A 21,072-nucleotide genomic window follows, 5' to 3' on the forward strand; every position below is an offset into this window, starting at 1 on the left:
CAAAACTCACATCAGAGCTTGCTGCTTGAATTTCTTGGCTGGCTGTTTATAAAATATTGATCTTGCAGATTTAGGCCGGAAAGCGCAATTTGCAAAGAGAGCTTGTGAGAAGGAGCGCTGGCTGGCAGCTTAGTGATGCCCTTTGGTGGCCTCGTGTTTTGCCAGCGCTTCATCATCTTCTTCAACACAGTGTTTTTTTTTTTGGGGTGAGTGTGATAGTTTCCTGGTATGAGTGAGAAATATTGCGAGAAGTTTTATGGCGCTGATTTTTGGTGTGAGTTATTTTGTGAGGTTTTGTGATGTGTAAATTGAGTCGTTTTTTTTGTAAGATGCGTATAAGTGTTTTTGGGGTGTGAGTTTTCTTAAATATAGATTTCAAAGTGGAACGATCCGCTTTGCTTTGATGCAAATGATTTTTTGTTTTTTGTTACAGCCTTAATGGTACCCCCCCCACACACACACACGCACGCACACACGCACGCGCACACACTTCACACGCCTGGACGCCATCATTCAGATGCTCGGCCACAGCCACCTTCCACCAGAGGGTCACCCCCCTCTCCCCGCCACCCCTTGCGACCGATGCTTCCAATAAGGTCGCTTATTAATTTTGTCCCCGCTGCTATGGAACGTGCTGAGAAAAGAGGCGCTTCCCGCGCGGCCGTGGGGAACGGACGGACGCTAAAGGCCAGCTCAATGATGTGGAGAGGCAAGGAGGAAAGCAGGTCTCTTAGCAACCGCTTCTCCTCGCCGCCGCCAACTCCGACAAACGCGTTGTTTGATTGTTTGTGTGTGTGTGCGCGAGCAGATCGGAATGCGCCGGCCAAACCGTGACAAGTATCATCGAAGCGCGGGGGTCAGGAATCAGCAATTGGAGATATTGCCTCGTGCCAACTGAGTGAGGAAATCTTGCAACATTTCTATGCTGTGTGTGGGAGAGCGATGATCAAAAGTATCAATTACATGTGCTGAAGCGATTAGCTTAATTGCGTTTTTCGCAACATGCTCACACAGCTGCATAGTCATCGGAAGCGCTGAATACAGCACTTAGATTTTTTTTTAATTCAGACAGTGTGTCTGATTCAATTTCACCCCCCATTATAAATATAAAAATTGACGAGTGCAAATATTGTGGGGGTTTGCTGTCCAACTAAACATAGAACAAATTTTGTGTCTTGAAAACAAACACAAGATTGCCTTGCGCTAGCCTAATGCTAACACATTAAGGTCCCAGTGGTATAACAGCTTTAAAGAAAAGCAGCATTTGAACACAAACACTACACAGTTGTATATTTTTTATGCTGTGCAAAAAACGACCAACGTTACTTTTCTGCAGGGGTCTCAAACTCCAGTCCTCGGGGGCCGCATTCCTACATGTTTTCCAAGTTTCCCTTGTTAAACACACCTGATTCAAATGATTAGTTCATCCTCACGTTGCGCAGGAGATAATTGAATCAGGTGTGTTTAACGAGGGAAACTTGGAAAACATGTAGGAACGCAGGCCCCGAGAACTCGAGTTTGAGACCCCTGCTTTACTGGTTGCTTACAATAATTGGCGAGTGAGACACTTTTTCATTTGTTTTAACGTCTCATACTGCCCTCTGGTGGCCAAGTGAGATACCAGAGGGCATTTGTCAATCCAGCCATCCATTTTTTGTAATACTTGTCCCCACGGGGGTCGCGGGCGTGCTGTGTAGCCTTTCTCAGCAGTCTTCGGGCAGTAGGCAGGGGACACCCTGAACCGGTTGCCAGCCAATTGCAGACTCGCACTCACACCTACGGGTAATTTGGAGTGCTCAATTAGCCTACCATTCATGTTTTTGGGAAGTGGGGGGAAAACGGAGTGCCAGGAGGAAACCCACGCAGGCGAGGAGAACATGCAAACTCCACGCAAGGAACCCGCACCCTCTGAACTGTGAGGCGGACGTGCTAACCAGTGCTCCACCGTGCCACATACCTCAACATGTCTCAGTGAATTAATCATAATGCACTCCGTAATAATAGTGTATAATGCAATCTGCTTAATCTTAACACTATATTTAATTGTGTCACTGTTTTTGTAAACTTTATAAACATATATATTTATAAACATTTTACAAACATATTTCCATTCATTTCAATAGGGAAAGATCAAATAACAATTAAACTTGAATCTCAAGGTACCACAGTAGAAGGAGTCACAGAAAATGAGTTGAGCAATTATTACTCTTTTTTCTAATATTTTTATTTAAAAAAAAAAAAATCAAAGCAGTAGCACATTTGAGAGCATGGCGCCCTCATGTGTTCAAATCGCCAAAATGTCATTTGCATCCCCCATCCGCATGCTTATGTGTTTACTGGACTGCATGTACAGAACGCAGTAGTGTGTATAGAAGAGACTTAAACTCCCCCTAATAAGGATGGTTGAATTCTTCTAATCAAAGTGCAAATTTAATCATCTAGATTCGCATTTACGAGGCGACCGACCGAAGCGTTCTGTTGGCTGCACGGGTAACCTTAGCAACGGATCGTTGTGGACAAGCTGCAGCTTGAATTCTGTCCAAAGGCCAACAAAGCAGAACACAAAGTCCAAAGCTGGAATGGATCGATCGACGATAGCAAAAAGAGCCAGCCGGTCATAATGTGTCGTTTGTTTGAGGAAAACTGAAAGATCACAACATCCACCCACTCTGAGACTGATAAACACCAGAAGCGTATTTATCACATTGTCAGCTTAATAGCGTGATTGGCTTAACTACTTTTCAACATTTTCCAGTTGCATCAATCCACGCTTGATGGGTTACCATGACCTGGATGGCTGACAAGGGGGTGGGCTGTTTTTAGCAAGCGTATTGATTCTTATATTTTATTGACACTGTGACGTGTTAAAAGGGAACTACTCGTCTGATAGTGGTAATATTTACACAATTCAACAACACAACTACTCTTACTTTCTTCACCGCCAAACTCAACCATTAGTCTCACTTCAATTTATTGTCTTTTTTTTTTTTTTTTTTTTTTAAATCTGATGCTACGCATGTCATTTTATCTCGTGCTTAATAGCAAACAAACACAATAAGGTGACACACGTTTCGAAAGTGTCCATTCAATTGAAGAACAGCTCTGGAGTGACATCTGCGATTGTAAAGGAGAAGTACAAACAATATTTTAAAAGGGCTAATGTGAATTTCGATGTTTACATTGAGAGGGCAATGTCAGAATTAATATTTAATCATATTTAATCATAACAAGCATATGCAGTAGTTGTTTCCAGAATTGTACGTAATTGCACATACATTGAGTTTGTTTTAAATTCCCCCCTGTTGTGTTGGGGTATTATGGAAAAACAACCCTGGCGTCCAACCTTCCATTTAGTACAAATGAGATTTTCGACCTTCAGTATAAGAGCGAAGGAACATGTGGAATTTGATTAATATTTAGATTGATGTGAACTCTTGAAGGTTAGTGCGTTCTGTCATTTCAGATGAGTTCTTACTTTAATGGTTAACACACAGTATATACCAGCAATTTATTTGAAAATGCATTACGTCTTTCCTTTTTTTATAAATGTAAATCTAATTGGTAATTATGGCTACATTTCAGGACCAAGGTCAGCTCCCATTAGTTACGTTTCACACAAACGATGTCACAGCTGTTGAGAAGAATCATTGTTATCATGTACATTCATTTAATCATTATTAGCAATGCGTGTTTTGAAGAACAGTACCGAAAAAAACAAAATTATGTAACATTATTTCTTTTATTTTTTTAAGGATTAAGGTTCAGGTAGCGTGTGATGTGATTTAATCCTCCTCAGAATGTATTGAATTTGTTTAAGTTGTGTTTTCAATTCAGAATCGTTTTTGTGACTTTTAAATCACTGAGGTCATAAAGCCTTATCTGCGCTACTGTTTGGTGAAAAATAAACACTATCCAATTTTCCTGTCTCCAATTCCAAAATGAAATTTCATTGACTGTCACATACACCCTCCACTAAGATATAGCCACAAATTTAGACGTGTGTGGCTTAAACCACCGTATGAAGGAAACCGCTACTCTAAAACGAGTTAAAATGTCTTAGCTAGCGTTTAAAAGCGCTAGGAAGTTTTTATTTGGAAATGCCCACTTTCCTACTTCCTGTTCCGTCTCCTCACTATCTCCAACTTGACTGCGTCGCTTCGATTCAGACCGCCGTGTTCTTTGACTGCACGGAGCTGCGCGGACCCAACGGACTAGCGGAGTTCTTGCGAGTCGCCGTTGGCTTCTGCGATTGCTCGCTTCTTCTTCGCTGCTTACTGGCCTCACTTTGAAACTTGCCACTTCCACTCCGACGGATCCCAAGCGAGAGAACCACAAAAGTGATTAAATAAGCAAGGTGGCATCTGTGAACTTTGCAGCATCTTTGGAGGAGGGCAAGCAAACGGCTGTCATGTCTCTCGATTAATGATTTGAACGCAAAGACTAGCTGGAAGCTCCACGCGTGACACGCAAGTGTGCTTTTAAACGAGAGAAAGAGCATTTGGGGTCGTCAAGACTATGCTGATGAAGGAGTACCGCATCTGCATGCCCCTCACCGTGGAGGAGGTAAGGCACATGTATTTGGAATTAGCCACAAACCAGTTACCTTGACTTTTTTCATTCTATTCCATATAAACTAATCCTATCCCGCATTACCAAACAACAAAAAATGTTATGGTTTTTTTTTCCCATTAGAAAAATGGCACTCTAAAGGCTGATTTTATTTACTTCGTAGAAACGTACTGTAATGACACAATTAAACTCCAATATGAAGAATTAAACAGTTTGTGTATAGTGATTGCCTGCTTCATTTCATCGTGGTGCTTCTGGTGATGTTGCCAGTCTTGGCCATTAGGGGGCAGTATTATAAAGTATCCCATAGGATAAAGACTATATGAATCCTATTTCAGCTCAAATATTCATCTCCTAAAGCAGTGGTTCTTAACCTTTTTGGAGGTACCGAACCCCATCAGGTTCATATGTGCATTCACCGAACCCTTCTTTTTGGGGGTGCTACCGGTGTATTCGGCCATCCGCGGGCGGGGCGGGGCAATGACATACCAGCTCTGCCGAACCCCTGAAGCCGACTCACCGAACCCCTAGGGTTCGATCGAACCCAGGTTAAGAACCACTGACCTAAAGGTTGAGAACACCGCAACTGTCGATGCTGGCTTTTTCCATTATGTGTTAGCATTTAAGCTAATGGGGGCGTTTCAAAGGCATATCCGTTTGAAATACACAAAGTTGTATTTTTTTATTTGTTTTATTTTTAGTTTAGCAGTGTTGGAATCATTCGGTTTGATATTAGCTTGAAATGCATCTGGGCTGACTGCACCGTGCTTACGTGACTTTTCCTCAGCTGGGTTGCACTTGTTTTACTTCGGATCTAAAGACTTTTTTTTACTGCACAATCTAAAAATCTTCAATGTCGTCGTTAGCTAGTGTCGAATGGGAGAACGACAGCTGCTTTGGGAATCAATCAGTTGTTCCCTGTTCCCTTACAATCACCATGACGACAATGATGACAAATTTCACTGTCACCTAAAAGTCAGCCTATGGTTTCCTCTACCAGGACATAAATATGGCCGCCATGTGACCGGACCACCAGTAGAAATTTCCAAAACAAATATGATGTGCCACGATTTATCATTGTGAATTTCCCTAAGTATTGTTTAAAATGTGGTCCAGTGCCAGTTGTGGCAGAACCGCCCCAACTTGGCTCATCGGGCCACCAGCCCAAAAGCCTTGACGAGCGCAGCGTTGGCCAAAGGTTTGAACAGTTTATGGCGCGAGCTAACCTTCCACCTTATGGAATCATTGCAACTATAAATAAGCGTGTTGCCATAGCGGCTCGCGGAATAGCTTGAAAGTGCGCCGTTAGCGGGCCTGTTTACTTTGCTTGATTGTCTTTACATTGGCTGCAGTTTGAAATTTAACTCATCCATACTTCCTAGCCTCTCCCTGAAGTCTATTGATCCTAATCTTGCTTGATGGCAACATTTTAAAGCTTTAAGTGGTTTCTCAGAGTCCGGCTGTAGATTTGTAATTAACGGCGTGCTACTTTATCACAGCTCGACTTGAAGCAAGAACGGCCAGATAGATAACAGCTGTGCTCGGAGCAGCTGAAGGCAGCCAAGATTAAAGAAGACAGTTTTTCAGTTACAGTTTTGATGGCAACACAGAGAGATATGATTGGATGGGAAAAAAAAATAGAAATCACATTCACATATTGGAAGAAATCTAACAGAGAGAAATGCTTCTAAATGAAAACATGTTGAGAATAAATTAATATAATTTCCTGGAACAAATACTAGCTTTTGGCTTGTAAATGTACAGTGGATATAAAAAGTCTACACACACCCTGTTCAAATGGCAGTTTATAGTCAAAATAAAATGGTACAAAGACCATTAATATGCCTTGGCATTGGCTGCTAATTTGAATGTTTTTTTTCTGACTTTAAATTGTATTTGCTGTTTATTTTTGTGGCCGCGATGATATTATTCATTTTGCAATGTTGTGCAACAGCAGGTGACATTATCTTGTCGTGTTAGATGAGTTTTGTTTTTCGCTCGCGTGTGCACAAATGTAGATGCTCCGTGTCTGGGCCTCGACCCAAAAGGTTGCGTTACCGTCTCCCGCTGTCTTTTGGCTCTACAGCCTGACTAATGTGACTTCTGCTCCCTTATTGTTCTCACAGGAGGTCACGTAGCTCGTGACTTTGCTCTCTTGCGCGCGCGCGCGCACGCACGCACGCGCACATACACACACACGCGCACATACACACACACAAACCAGATGGTTTCAATGTTGATAGGCCAGATGTCAGAGGATGAGGCATTGGGGAGTCGACACGTGTACGATGCTGGCTGACTTAGTCAGCAAAATTTGCCTGCGTTTTGGTAGAAGAGCATTTCCAAACAGCCGCTCGTCAAAGAGCATTTGTTGAGAGTTTTCTATCACTGGCATGGTAAACTACCAGGCGAGGAAAGGAGCTGTGAGTAAAGAGCAAAAGATGCTGAGGTCAGCATCATGCTTTATTATTGGAAGCACGACGGGAGCAAAAAGGAAGTTTGCAGATGAATGGCTTTAGTTTATCTCAAGGTACCGCTTCTTAGCGACAGAGCGCGAGTGCTCAAGTTCGGCAGCGGGGCAGACATGTCGGCGCTACAACAGCAACACAAAGGGTCAAAGCGGCTTCTATTAATATCAGGGAGCTGACTAAAGTTAAAGCCGGGACATTTCTGCTCAGGTGACTGAATCAAAAGTTTTAACGAGGACGCAGAATAAGCTCAGTTTTTCGTCAGCGAGTCACAGAAGAAATGAGAATGGCAGTCTGAAGGAAATGAACATTCCCTGCCGCCATTTACTTGAAAGAATGGCTTTAATAAACATAAATTGAGTTGTGACAATCTGTCCGAGCACAATGTTTGTCTCTCTTGAATTAAAATCATGAATCAATAAGGCCACAGGGCTGCTAATCACAAATGAAGGCGACCGTCCTGAGCCTTCAGGCCTCGAAAGTTGCCACTACTTGTTATTGATCTGCCCTGCTTTTTATCAGCTTCCCGATGTCGCAACATTCACAGCAGATACTTTCACCTTAGTTGTGCAGGCATGCTGGCAATTCACTCACTGAATTTGTGCCCATGCAGCCGTGAGGACAACGCTGCGCACGCACGCACACTCGAAGCCGGAATAAATCATTCCTGCTGTGATCTCAAAGATCTCAGGATTCACTTGAAATTTGCCATCTGCTGCCCGGCCCACAAACTGCATTTCCCTTGACAAGGCTTTGTGTAACATTTACTTATCAATGTTGCAGTGTTCTGTTATCTTGCTCTCATTTCCCATTTTTTCTGTCCGAGCAGCGCAAAAGCAAGGAATAAAGACGAGATTCCTTTGGAGGCTGTGCAACAGCATGTCATGATTCGCTAAAGCTCACCTCCATCATCTCATCACATCCACGCCTGAGGAAACAAGCAATTTGACGCATTGCTTCGGTGTAGGGTTAACCCTGTCACTAGATTTAGCATCGGGTGGCTAGCAGCTAGCCGTTAAGCAAAACTTTTTAAAGGCACTTTAATACCCCAAAAACCTGCCTGGCACGGTTGCTGTTCCTAACAATGAATTTTTTTAACCGACCCGCCTGACTCAAATCTCGCTCGGGTGGCTCTGACATCACAAGACACGACGGAGGAGACGCAGGTGGCGCGGCAGCCAGCAACAGGAAGTCAAGGCGACAACACGCGACAGGAAACTCTCGGTGATCTATCGTCACGTCAAGCCGCACTTTGCGCCGCCTAAACAAGACGCCGCTGAGAATAGAAGCGGGGCGGCCAGACTTACGGGACAGCTGGTGGGGGGCGTGGGAGGGGAGCAGCTGGCCGCGTCGCAGCGAGCGCCCAACACAATGTATCCGGACGCATTGTGCGCTCGGTCTGACGAGGCACAAGTCAACACGCTCATAAACGTGCTCCCAAGTGGCCGTCATCACGTCTCATCTCTTTGGATGAGTCTTATTTTTGTCGCCCGCAACTGCACTAATCGGCTTTTGTGCCGCCGATGTGAATACAAATCAACAACGGTATCAAATGGCTGGCAACAGTAAAAAGCAAGTCAAGCAAATAGTTTCATGCACTAAACATGAATACTTGTCAGCTTTAAATTAAGAATTACCAAGAAGCCCTTTTGGATGTGCTCCAAAGTTTGTTAAGAAAGAAATAATGTTGATCTAATTCTTTATTTCAATATTCCTACTGTGGAAAAGTATTTAAAATATTTGACTATGATGCCATCCTGGCGATGCTTTTAATTTGTTGCTGTCACGAATCGGATGGAGCATGGAACAGGGCGACCAAGTGCAGCTTGGACCAGGGTTTATTGAGGGAAAAGGGAAGTGGAACGAGGTATCGAGGGAAACAGACGAGAACTGGCAAACTAATAACATGACAGACTGACCGACAGGGATGGCAAACGGAAACAGACTCGAAACAGACAGGAACCACAAGGACAGCAAACGTGACGACATCGACGATCCGAAAGAGAGTGAGGGGCAGACAGGAGTTATATACACGACAGGTAACGAGAGGCAGGTGGGAATAATCACACTGATCATGGGCACACAGGAGGGGAGGGGCGAGCACATAGACACACGAACAAAACTATGACACAATCGGGGACGAGTCGTGACAGTTGCGGATCAAGCACCCATCTAAATGTTACCTTTAGAAAATCAAAGCACGAGATTTGACTTGGTAAGCGACAGCGGCGCGTGCGCCGGTGAAACTCTGTCATTGAAATTGTAATGAAGCCCCTTCGATGTGCCGATGACGCACCAGCGAGGAGGGACTATTTTGGGCCCCAGCGTCAAATTAAAAATAAAAATTTCTAGAGCCCTCGGCTTGCTACAGCCGAAATAATTATCATGACTGTTAGCGGTGTGGCCGCAGAATCAATGTACAGTACGTTTCCCTGTCTACTGCAGTGTCCAGGTTGCTATGGTAACATCCCACAACTGATGAAGAGACCTCCTTGAAGATGAAGTGTTCTTGCGTGTGCCGCACACCTTGTATGCAAAACGGAAGGTCAATGACCCCCGCATGAGTGTCGCTCCAGTTAGTTAGCCTGCCTTACACATTTAAATGAAGATTTAAAAGAAGAGCAGTACGTGAATGCATGGACGTATGTAACCTTGACTTGGGTAATGTTGCTGACAACATTGCTGTGCTTGTAAATGTGCGTCAGATCTATTTTCATCAGCTGAAAATATTCACGATAGCTAATTAGTGAGACTGAACGACAACTTGGAATGATAATGAACAAAAGTTTTGCGCTCTGGTTATTGAGACTTGGACAGACTACTTGACTAGTTGACTTTTACTACTCGCAAATGAATGCGTCACCTTAAGTGATTGAAATTGTGTTTGTGATATAATAATAATGTGCGAGAAAATCTGCCAAGTTGCCTTTGGCTCTTCCAATCGCTGTCCGACACGTCACACTCGACACCGGCTCGAGCGGGTGCTTGCATTAATTTTTCATGCGTCTCTGAAAGTAAAATGCAAACACAGAGCGCTTGACTAAGTCTGTTCAAAGGCACAGATGGATTCACGCAGTCTTCATTTCAATTTGTCAAATCTTGTCAATGGTACTGCTGGACTTGTGTACGTGTGAAAGTTGTTTCCATGGCCAGCGCCAGACTGATCTATAAAATGTTGTGTAATACCATTTGTGTGGCTTTTACGAGTCCTCACACGCCTCCGACTGATATGAAAGTTAGCTAGCACGCTTGCGTTTGCGCCTTCTCCCCTCTGTTCTTCTGCATCTCTCGGCTTTGCCTCATCGCTTTTCGTCCGAGCAGGAGACGCGAGATGTTGGCCGTGCGCTCCAAATGCATAATCAATGAGATGGACTCCCTGGAGCAAGTGGGTTGAAATTCAACTTTAAGCAAAACAGCCTCGAGTGTGACCGAGGCTTATGTAACCGGCTGCGAGTCTTGTTTATCAAGACGCTCAATGAGCCTCACGAAGACGAACGGAGTCACCTACTTGGTGGCCGCAGGTAGCAAAAATGAGAAATGAGACACACAACAGAAATATGCAGTCTCACCCTCGCTTACAGTTCCCGCAAATGTAAAAATCAGCCAACACGTCTTTGTGCTGACAAAGTATGTACCATCTTTCTCAGCGTGTTACTGGAAGACAAAAAAAAAGAAGATTGTGAGAAATTGGTGAGAAGTGTGGATGTGAGCAAGGACACAGAAAATCGTTCTTCCCTTTTTGATGGATTGCGCAATTCTACCCCTCCACCATTCGTAAAGAAATGAGCCAAGGCAGGTAAGGAAGACTGAAGACATGTCTTTTGCCATACTGGAAGAGACGAAAAAAGTCATATCACCTTACGTAATAGCTCCCCAATCTGCCTGTTCCCTCCGCAGCGCTTTACCTTTTGCTACGCTTCTCACAGTCCTTCTGATCTTCTCAACCTCAACCCCCTCCCGTTCCACCTTTCAAGCAAGCCACCCAGTGTGCCGCGAGGCGGGGAATTAAAAAAAAAAAAGAAAAAAAGGATGTGAGGATCCGTAGTGAGTGATTTTGACGTTATGCAATGGGCGGTTGAGTGACCTCAGACACTGCAGAGATGCAGGGTGAAAACATGAGAGGAAGGACAAAGAGTACAAAGATCTACGTACCTTGTGGGGCGAAATAAAATAAGACTACATCGTATTGTACCCCATAAACACCTAGAATCTCAATAAATAGAATAAAAAAATTCAACTGGATACCATTGAGACATCTCAACTCCTCTCAGCTCATCAATACGGCACTAATATGAGTCATTCTCGGCAGAGGATAACAAATATATGATTGTGAATACATGGTGTGAATCTCTCTTCTCTGAAAATAATTTTCTTTCCATCAATCATCTTCTGCTTTGCCACCAGCATGACTTCGTTGAGATGCTTTTGAGAAGTGTTTTAATTCAAGTGATCATCCACGAGTCAGAGCTTCCTATTTGCGCACGACTAAAACGGCCTTGCGTATGTTTTGACAGCTTCGTTCCTCTTGGATTGAGCTTCTAATCGAGTGCTTGAGCGAAAAAGAGAAAAGGCAGCTTGTCTCCTTGCTGCCAGAGCACCACCGCCCCCTCCCGACGTCCCCCTCCCTCTCCAATGCGCATGCGGCCCAATCCGATAGAATCAAACTATTCCAGGGAGCTCTGCTTTTTTGCTGAATGGTACAAACTCAGTCGGCCGTGCGCTGGCTCTCGACAGCGGCGACATTTGGGCTTGTGCTGATCCAGCAAAGGAGACACACGGAAGCTCCTTGGGGAGAGAAGGTCCCGCGCTTCGGAGTGACGTGGTATGAAGCTGCCTCACCGAGTCTTACGACGGTCCACAAATAGCCAAGGGCATGTTCTTGTTGTGCTTGATGCTAGCAGGCTAATGTGGTGCTTTACTTGGCCTGGCCTGCCAAGCAAGTTTTGTTTCCCTCAGGGAGGGAACCATGTGGAAAACTATTTCATTTTTGTCAATAACAAACAGAAAGGTCACAAGTCCACTTTCATGTGTTTGGGACTGCGCAACAACAACAACAAACTGGTTAACCAATTTGCGCTTTTGGCCTCGACTGTGCTCTCTTAACGCTCTTGCTGTTGTATTTCAAAGCTTCTCTCCAAAGATTTTCCTCAATGAAGCCCAGAATATCTTTCGTGTCACTCACAAGGTTGCACACTTGACTTGCTTCCTGTTATGAGCCCAGCTCAGATTTTTTTTTTTGGGATGCATCCTCCTGTTTACACATTTATTTATGGCAGCGGCGCCCCGTTGGAACCTCGAATCTCTCAAGCCGCCTGGAGCACAATGTCGTTTATTACAGAGTGAACCGACTCGGCTCTGCATGATGGCTGATAGGGAACATTATTTAAGCGAGGACTGTTTTCATGTTTGCAGTTCTTTGTGATGCTAGCTGCTTTCGTTACATACAACAAAAAGGGCGTGCGTTGGTCTGTTGGGTTTTTTTTGGTGCCGAGTCAAGCGGTAATTCAAGAGCAGCCATTTGATATCTGACGAAGTTACAGACGATTAAACTCGCCTACCTGCAACATGTCCCAAAGGGAAATAACCAAGCATTTTGTACGAGCCACCCCTACAATTTGCACATAACATCACGCATCTCTCACTTCTCGAAGAGTACGCCCCGTTCAAACCAGCAATTACGCAGAATTTTAATTCCATTTAGCACGGTGCCCACGACTGCCTTTGTACAGGAAGTGTGTGTGCGCTGACACTAACGCACTCCTTGGCTGCGGCACAATGACCAGCACGTCGTCCCCATCTCCTCAGCCTGCCTCAGTGGCAGAAAAGACGAGGCTTTGATCCCATAAATAGGCTCGGCGTCTTTGTCTTGCCGTCGTCTTTGAGTGCGTTTTGCCACGGCAGCGGCGCCGCAACACGCCAGCCGATCCGTTTGATGTTCCCATGACGGCTCGCCTTGCGTTTGAATTGAAAAATACATGGCTTCCCACGGAGTGCCACATTTGACCGTTACCATAGCGACCATCACACAGGCCAATCATTTTAATTATCACATTGTCACCGGGGTTGTTTACGGACCTCATCTGCATTTTCGCTCGCCATTTCTGCGAGGTGAGGCCTATCGATCATGGCGCGCGCACAACAAAAATTCAGCCAAGCGTAACGGTAACGCTTGGTGCTGAGACACTAAAAACTGGGCTGCATTTCCTCTCACAACGGCGCAAACGCCACATCTACATACATCAAGCATTATGTACAAAGAGAAGTACGGTTTGCTACAAGAAAGCCGAAATGACGTGAGTGTATTTTGCTTTAGTGTGTCAGAGCAACATCTTGACTCGTTTGCGTCATATTGAAATCCTGCCAAGGGCCTCTTGTATCTTCCCAGAGAAGGTGAGAGTGATGATAACAACATGTTGAGTGTGCTCCAAACACAGCCACTTCTTCATCCAATTATGCAGAGAGAGGAAGAAGCCCAGATAACAAATGTGCACATTAATTCTGTATAACAAATGAAACCAAAGGGAAAACGATCTGAAAATGTTTCTTCATGTCGTCACCTACATGAATGCTTTCCACTGCTTGTCTTGCCATTGCGGCTATGCTAATGCTAACGTGTACTAGAGTGACAGCAAACAAGCTTCTTTTTTTAATCACGCCTTCTATGTCATCCCCAGTGAAAAATGACGCGGCGCACCAACAGCTGCTCGGTGAGAAACGAAGCCCCTTCCAAATTCCCGCTTCCCTTTCCTCACCTGACAGTCAGACGGAAAATTGCGACCGGCATTGTGACATACAAACTTGCGCCCCAGGGCTCCTTGGCCGGATTGATTTTCCGTCACGCAATAACACGTTCCCGGCTTGTTGTCGTTGTGCAGTCACAAGCTAACTTCACAGCCACCCTCCTCGCGGGGAGGGGGTCCCGTACTTTACTGCAAGTCTTTTTTCCATGAGCTTAACAAAGCAATTCCGCCGTTGGCGCTCGAAATGTGCCTGCATATAAGCCACCGCGCATTCCCGCTGAGTGTCAGAAGTCAACGCAAGCACCGTATCCATTTCTCAGACCTGGAAATAGGCGTACGACAAATCCGAATTCTCCCTCTCACCGCAACACTTGCGCCAAATGTATGGAAAATAGTTGTTGCCTGCCGCGGTCTTCCGACCTGCCGAGAGTTCCCGTACGAATCTGTCACGGGGCCAAGTGGGTCGGTTGAGTGATGAATGAAAGGCGAGAGGGCTCGGCCAAATCAAGCTTACAATTGAGGAGTCTGGTACTAATTCAGGATTGGCCGCTTTGTCATCACGCAGCAGACAGCTGCTAATCTGCACGGCTTTGCTTTGCTCCGCTGCGTTGGCCCCGGTGGCAGCAGGTTCAAATGGTTCCACCACTGTCGCTTCACGACTGCTCTAAAATTACTGCCATACCTCGACAAACAACTTTTTGGGGGGCACATCCACTTTCACGAGTTGAATGAACAGGACAAAAAGTCAAACACAAAAATGAGAATCCTCTCAAGGAACAGCTGTAGGCCACAGCTCACATCCAGATGCTCACGCGGAACTAGCCGGCCCATCCGACTCCAGTCTAAGCCTGGCTACTAGGCTAACACTGTATTGGACAAGAACTTTTTGCTTCGTTTCAGTTTGAATCAGACGTAATTCGCTCATATCACAAGGAAGACCTTCATTGCGTAATTGTGATTATCCTGTCTTTCAGTACCGCATCGGGCAGCTGTACATGATCAGTAAGCACAGCCACGAACAGAGCGAACGCGGCGAGGGGGTGGAGGTGGTGCAGAATGAGCCCTTCGAGGACCCCGAGCATGGCTCAGGCCAGTTCACCGAGAAACGCATCTACCTCAACAAGTGAGGCCCCTTCCTCTCCTATTGATTTTGTTTGTTGTATGTATTTGCCGACGACCGCACAATCGCACACTTACCTTCATATTCGCTTCCACTTGTGCTATTCTCAAGACTTTAAAGTGCCAGGTGTATTGTTAACCCACAAACAACACGCTGCGGTCATTTTCTCGCTGAACAGCCAACCAATCAGAGGACAGTCAGCCTACATCATCGAGGGAAGGCGCTTTGGTTCTGTCAAGGCAAATTTGAAAGCTGATTGGTCAAAGAAAAAACATCCTTTTGCTAATGTAGTGGAGGTTGTTGGGCCAGCAAAAGGGATTCTAAAGGCTCAGGGCAGAGTCGGTTGGCATGGCAACACATGGAGGCCCAAAAACATACAACAGCCACGTCGCCTTACTAGAAGCAGTGCAGCCAAGATTCATTTTGTTCCAACAGAAAAATAAAATGGACACCTGCTGAAATGTTTGCTTCCCTGTTGACGTTTTGTGTCTTGCAGCAAGCTGCCGAGCTGGGCCCGAGCAGTGGTGCCCAAGATTTTCTACGTGACAGAGAAGGCTTGGAACTACTACCCGTACACCATCACCGGTAAGCTCCGGTGACTTGCCATCAAAACAAAAAGAAAAAAAATTGCACTCGTGTCTTTTTCGGCCCTGCATAGTATGAATAAAAAGGTGCAATCAGTCCAATCCCAAATCCCATCAAAGTAGTCTTGTATGCTTCAAGGATTGAAATGTCAGCCTGCAAAAATACAGTTGACTTGGCACACCGTAAAAGGTGAACTTTGATTAGCCCCACGCGGATGCGAGTGTGGCCTCGCGTGCGGCTGCCATAAAATTGCTTCCGTGCGCTCCGCACACCAAATCCACGTTTTTTTAAATTAATTTTGACCAAATGCTGTTTTTCTCTATCATTCACGCTGATTTTATTTATTCCTTTGTTCTCTACCTCCTGCCTGACCCCCCACTTCGCACATTCTGTCCATTACACCGACAACCACTGCTGGGAATTTGATCAGAGTACACAGTGAGTACTTTCACACATAACTGCACACATGGAAATGTCCGTGTTGCTTTTAATGACGCTTCTAGTGCATGACATCAAACAGCAACAGTGGTGGCAAGTCAACAAGTACACATACATATTCCAGATTCCGATCATGGCATATGATGTGCAGACGTCGCATTTCTCAATGCATCTGAATTACAGATGGCTGAAGAGCCAACTCAACACCAAGTGCAAAAACCTTGGGAGCAAATATAAATTCATTTTTCATGTTTTCGAAGGCCCAAATCTGCACTCAGCACCAATAAAGTGCATTTCACAGTCAAGACATTCCAGCCGTCAACCCCTCTCAGCGAACTTGTTAATTGATTGGAGCTGAGATGAAGCGCTAATGACTTCAGATGGCCCATTGAAGGCAGTCCAAACACATCAATAGGGAGAAAAAAAAAATCACAAGTTGAGCTTTTTACTGATTGGTTTACACCAAAATCCATGGGAATTATATCCAGGAGACTCGTGAACGGCGGAAGTGGAGACATACGCTCAGTGTTTACACTTTGCTCCAAAGACTCAATGCAAAAAAAAAAAGAAAAACTAAATGTTGTAATTAAAGTTGATGTTGGCAGAGGTCTGCCGTGTCCGCCGAGGGTTCCTGATGGATTAGTCAAGTGTTTTGGGGCTGCTCATTAAAGCTTGAGTGGCTTGGGTTGATGTGAAGAATGCTTGAGTCTGTATCATCAAATACAAGTTGTCATGCAATTATTTGTTTTCCATTGGACGGGTTTATGAAAAAGCTTTTCAGCAAGAAACCGAGAAATACATGCAAATTTGCTTTTTGTCATGTTTTTGATGAGTTCTTAGGCCAACTATACCTTATGCCACATGTGTCAAACTCAAGGCCCGGGGTCCAGATACGGCCCGCCACATCATTTTATGTGGTCCGCGAAGACAAATTGCGCATCAAATTCGTGTGTCATTACTAGAATTGCAAATTGTCTTCACTTTTAATAATATATATATTTTCTAAATATTTGACCAGTTTTTACTCGTCTGATTTGAAAACGAGTTATTTGTCAGTTTGTTTTGTAGCTTTTACTGTTTATAATATGAGGTGCTCATTCATTTATTTGGGTTGAAAGTCATATTGGCCCTCCGAAAGAAGCTATGACTACAATGCGGCCCGCGAAAAAAATGAGTTTGACACCCCTGCCTTATGTATTTGAATGTAGGTCGTGATGGCGTTACTTGAGGAGCTACTTGATTTTTTTAGGTGTGACTTGGTGGTGTTCAAATTTTAATTGTTTGTGTGTGGCTAGTGCTCCTTCCTGCCCAAGTTCTCCATCCACATAGTGAGCAAATATGAGGACAACAAGGGGAACAACGATAACGTGAGTAGAAAGCTGTGCAACGCTTGCGTGATCTTGCTCATTGTTCCACCATTGTGCCTTTTCTCCTCATATTGGCTGCTATCTTATTCCGTAAAAGCAGCTTCGTGAGGACTTTATTCGGTGCGAAGTGCATTAGCGAGAGCAGGCAGTGATGGCCTGGGAGAACAAGCGGGGGAGAGCGGCTTGAAATTGGAGTGCCAACTTGAGCTGGTTGAGTGTCTGAAGGTGAACGTGAAATGGACCATGATGTGAACGGCAGGACGGGAACACTAATTTAATCATAAATGGGGATTGGAAAAGTGGAGAAGATGAGTGGCAGCTCTCGCATGTGCCAACCTTTCATTTCTTTTGGGATTTGACAAGTACACCATTGTGTTTTAATCATTTACGCACCCGGCAAAAAAAAAACAAAAAAAAAAACAGTATTTTGTTTTTCATAGTCTTGTAAGTAACTAAGTACAAATACTTCATTCACAGTACATTTTTTAAGTACAATATTTCTACGTGTTCTGGAGTCTAGCAAGTATCTGCACTTCAACTTAAGTAATGAGTACGCGAGTACTTTAGTCACTTTTCACTCGAATACGTAGTGTAAGATGCTTTTGTTGTTTCTGGTGTTATTTTAAGGGCACATTATTACGCAATTCTGAGCCTAAATTGTAATAAGAGGCTACAGCACCACCCAGTGGGCAACACTGGGTATTGCAGTCTCACCAATCAGTCGACAGTTCATTTGAGCGTGAGCGAGGGTTCTAGTTTGACCACCTCAGCCCAATTCTCAAGTTTGGCAGTCTGAATTCAAACGGTTTCACGTGACAATATAATTTAATAAGCACTGTGTGAAACCACTCTGTCAAAAGTGAGAGGGAAAAAAAAGTCTTACTTCCCGCACTATATTGGCTGCTCCATTTGTCTACTACGTTGCTAGCATGGCTTCTTTCTGAAAGGAGTACTGGTGATAAAAACGAAAGTTGGTTGTTGCATTAGTTTGTAATGTACGTTCAATTAAAACACGAGAGGCAAACAACTTACCCGGCCAATAGGCCGACGCTGTCAACCTGGCTGGCCCCACGTGAGTGCAGAATGCAGCTGTGCAGAATGTACCCGTGCACGCTCAAACAACAACTTAGAGAAGTGGAGCACTTTCCAATTCTTGTTTTTTCGCTCGCATTATTGACCGGAATTCAATAACCGCCCAAGAAACTCAAAAAGTCGTCTTTACGACAGCTCCTCTGAGCTGCAATGAGCAAATGATTGAGGATTCCACGGTCCCGCCTTCTTTCTCTGCCGTCTGATTGCTTACGTGATGATCAATTAAGAACTTGTTTGAGTTGTGCCTTCCTATGCAGATATTTTGCAGCGAGCCCCGAGATGAGGAAACGGAGGTGTGTTTCCTGGACATCGCCTATGATGAGGTTCCGGAACGTCACTACAAGGATTCAGAGGTGATCATGTTACCTTTTGTCGCCCAACGTTCCGTCCAAAATAAAAAAGAGCGAATTTTGAGGTCTTTGGGGAAATGAGGTAATTAAAGTAAAAAAAATAAATAAAAATATGGGGAAAAGGTGACGAGGTAAAGTTGCATTATTTACTGTTTGTGCTCGTTCTGAAGCACCCACAAGATGGCGCCAAAGCACAACTTTTCTATTAGTGACACGAGATTTGTGTCAAGCCAACAATTTTCTTGAATTTAGTCAGTATTCGACGCTGTGCTCTATCTTTACAACCCCTGGGAGTGGTTAAGCAACTATCAGACTTCTCGAGATTGGCGAACTCAAAACTGCCGTGTTTTTCAGAGGACAGGGCAGCTTTAACCAGCGTAGCCTATATAACTTGGCCTTCAGCAAATCGGCACTTAGCGTCCGCGGCAGGCCTGACATGCGCTACATGCCACAGCCGGCGTTCCCCGTGGGGACGGAGCAGAGCCCGAGACAAATGAGCGCAACAACATAACCAGTCCAGAGGGAACACTCATTAATACTCGTCAACTTCGTAATGAGGGCCCACCCGTCGAGCATGTTGGCCTTTTACACGCACAGGTGGTCCTGCTTTCCAGTGATACTATAATACGAACCAGGGCTTTGGCGCCATCTTGTGGCACTTTAGAGAATGTTGCTATTTAATGACGAATGAATGGATGTGTGCTTTTTTTTGTCCCCGTCTCACGTAGGATTTGCGCTATTTCAAGTCCAAGAAGACGGAGCGTGGCCTCCTGCAGAATGGCTGGATGGACACGCAGGAGCCCATCATGTGCTCCTACAAGCTGGTCAGCGTCAAATTTGAAGTGTGGGGCCTGCAGACACGTGTGGAGCAATTTGTACATAAGGTCGGCCTGACAAAATTTTCAAGAAAAAAAAATACTCTACCCACAAAAGCTTCCAGATACTGGACTCATGAATCATCGTACCTCTCGAAATGTTTTGGATGTCAAGTACTTTGAAAGTGTAATGAGTCATACATAGGAAGGGCCGCTTAACTGTCTTGTTTGTGCTCAGGTCATACGAGACGTTCTGCTGTTGGGACACAAGCAGGCCTTTGCCTGGGTGGACGAGTGGATCGGTGAGTGGCAAAGCTTTCACTTGAGAAATGACACAACGAGCCCAATTGTTACGTGTCCCCGCCGGCAGACATGAGCATGGAGGAGGTGCGCGAGTACGAGCGCGCCACGCAGGAAGCCACGAACCTGAAGCTGGGCACCTTCCCGCCGGCCATCGCCATCAGCGAGACGCCGCTGCCGTCCAGTGCCCGCGGCGGGCCCAACAGCGCCCCATCCACACCTCTGTCCACCGAGGCACCTGAGTTTCTCGCTGTGCCCAAGGACCGCCCCCGCAAGAAGTCAGCTCCAGAGACCCTGACCTTGCCCGACCCGCACAGCCGGCGCGATTCCCTCTTCAAACTTCCCAGCTTCTTCTCTTGGAACTCAGGCCCGCAGCCCGAATGAAGAACCGCCGCCCAGCGGACCCCGCCAGAGCCCCTCGGCGGGCTGAAGGCGTGTTTTGGCGTGACGGCGGTCTTAGCTCCCGCACCCGCCGCAAAACCTGACGGCACAACCCGGAGGTTCCCGAGACAGAGGCACAAAAGCCAGAAAGCACTGCTCGGCACGCTTGGCCCCGTTAAGTGTAGCATACATTCCTTACACACACACAAAATTAAATTACAGATAAAAAGGCTCACAGAGACAAGCTCAGGGTATGGATGCTCACATATGTTGTGATGGAGTCACATGATGCATATACTACGGTGGAGACTTGTTTTGCTGATGAAGTGGCATCATCTGTGTCACTTGACTTTGGAGGGTAAAAAAATAGTTGTAAATACCGAGAACGACTCGCTATTCACAAAGAAGTCGGGACCGAACAGAAGTGTGCAAAACCTCCTAAAAAACTTATAGAACCTTTCAAATCACTATAGCTAGCTAGCAAGGTTTCTCTGCACCAAGATGTTACCAGATGCCTGCAAAGCACTACTTTTTTCAAGCCTCTCATCTCACCTCAACATAGTTTCTCAACACCAAGCAAAGCGCCACACTTTTGTAGAAATAAAGCTCACTTGAACATATTTGTTTGGAATCAAGCATTACCTTTGTCTAAATGAAACTTTGCAACTCACATTAGCGTAGCTCCTCAGCAACCAGGTACCACAAGACAAAGCACTACTTTTATTGCCAGGGATATGTGCCGGACAGACCTCACAAATTCTGTGATAAATTTAAAAATAAAAAATAAAAAATACAATGATGGTACTACTTCCGTACACTTGAACATTTTAAACACATTGTAAATATA

The 21,072-nt window shown here is 45.1% G+C and overlaps 1 protein-coding gene and 2 long non-coding RNA genes across 3 annotated transcripts; 2 read left to right on the top strand and 1 right to left on the bottom strand.

The window, feature by feature from the left end:
• The first annotated feature begins 521 nt into the window (after positions 1 to 521).
• LOC148383713 (uncharacterized) lies at positions 522 to 3,773 on the top strand. Its single transcript, XR_015853481.1, has 3 exons — positions 522 to 725; positions 809 to 898; positions 2,443 to 3,773. It is a non-coding gene; the product is annotated as an uncharacterized LOC148383713 (long non-coding RNA).
• Positions 3,774 to 4,150: 377 nt separating this feature from the next.
• Positions 4,151 to 20,845, top strand: pitpnc1a (phosphatidylinositol transfer protein cytoplasmic 1a). Its single transcript, XM_088358461.1, has 9 exons — positions 4,151 to 4,563; positions 14,752 to 14,900; positions 15,394 to 15,482; positions 15,913 to 15,920; positions 17,216 to 17,287; positions 18,637 to 18,732; positions 19,458 to 19,613; positions 19,783 to 19,846; positions 19,915 to 20,845. The coding sequence occupies exons 1-9, from the start codon at positions 4,516 to 4,518 to the stop codon at positions 20,226 to 20,228; spliced, it is 996 nt and encodes a 331-aa protein (XP_088214587.1). The 5' UTR covers positions 4,151 to 4,515; the 3' UTR covers positions 20,229 to 20,845.
• Positions 16,017 to 18,595, bottom strand: LOC148383715 (uncharacterized). The gene is made up of 3 exons (XR_015853493.1): positions 18,320 to 18,595; positions 18,171 to 18,239; positions 16,017 to 16,628 (listed from the first exon to the last, which is right to left on the bottom strand). It is a non-coding gene; the product is annotated as an uncharacterized LOC148383715 (long non-coding RNA).
• Positions 20,846 to 21,072: the final 227 nt, after the last annotated feature.

Source organism: Syngnathus floridae, chromosome 17 (genome assembly GCF_059516105.1).
Source record: "Syngnathus floridae isolate MCC-2025c chromosome 17, RoL_Sflo_1.0, whole genome shotgun sequence".
Classification (NCBI taxonomy): Eukaryota; Metazoa; Chordata; class Actinopteri; order Syngnathiformes; family Syngnathidae; genus Syngnathus; species Syngnathus floridae.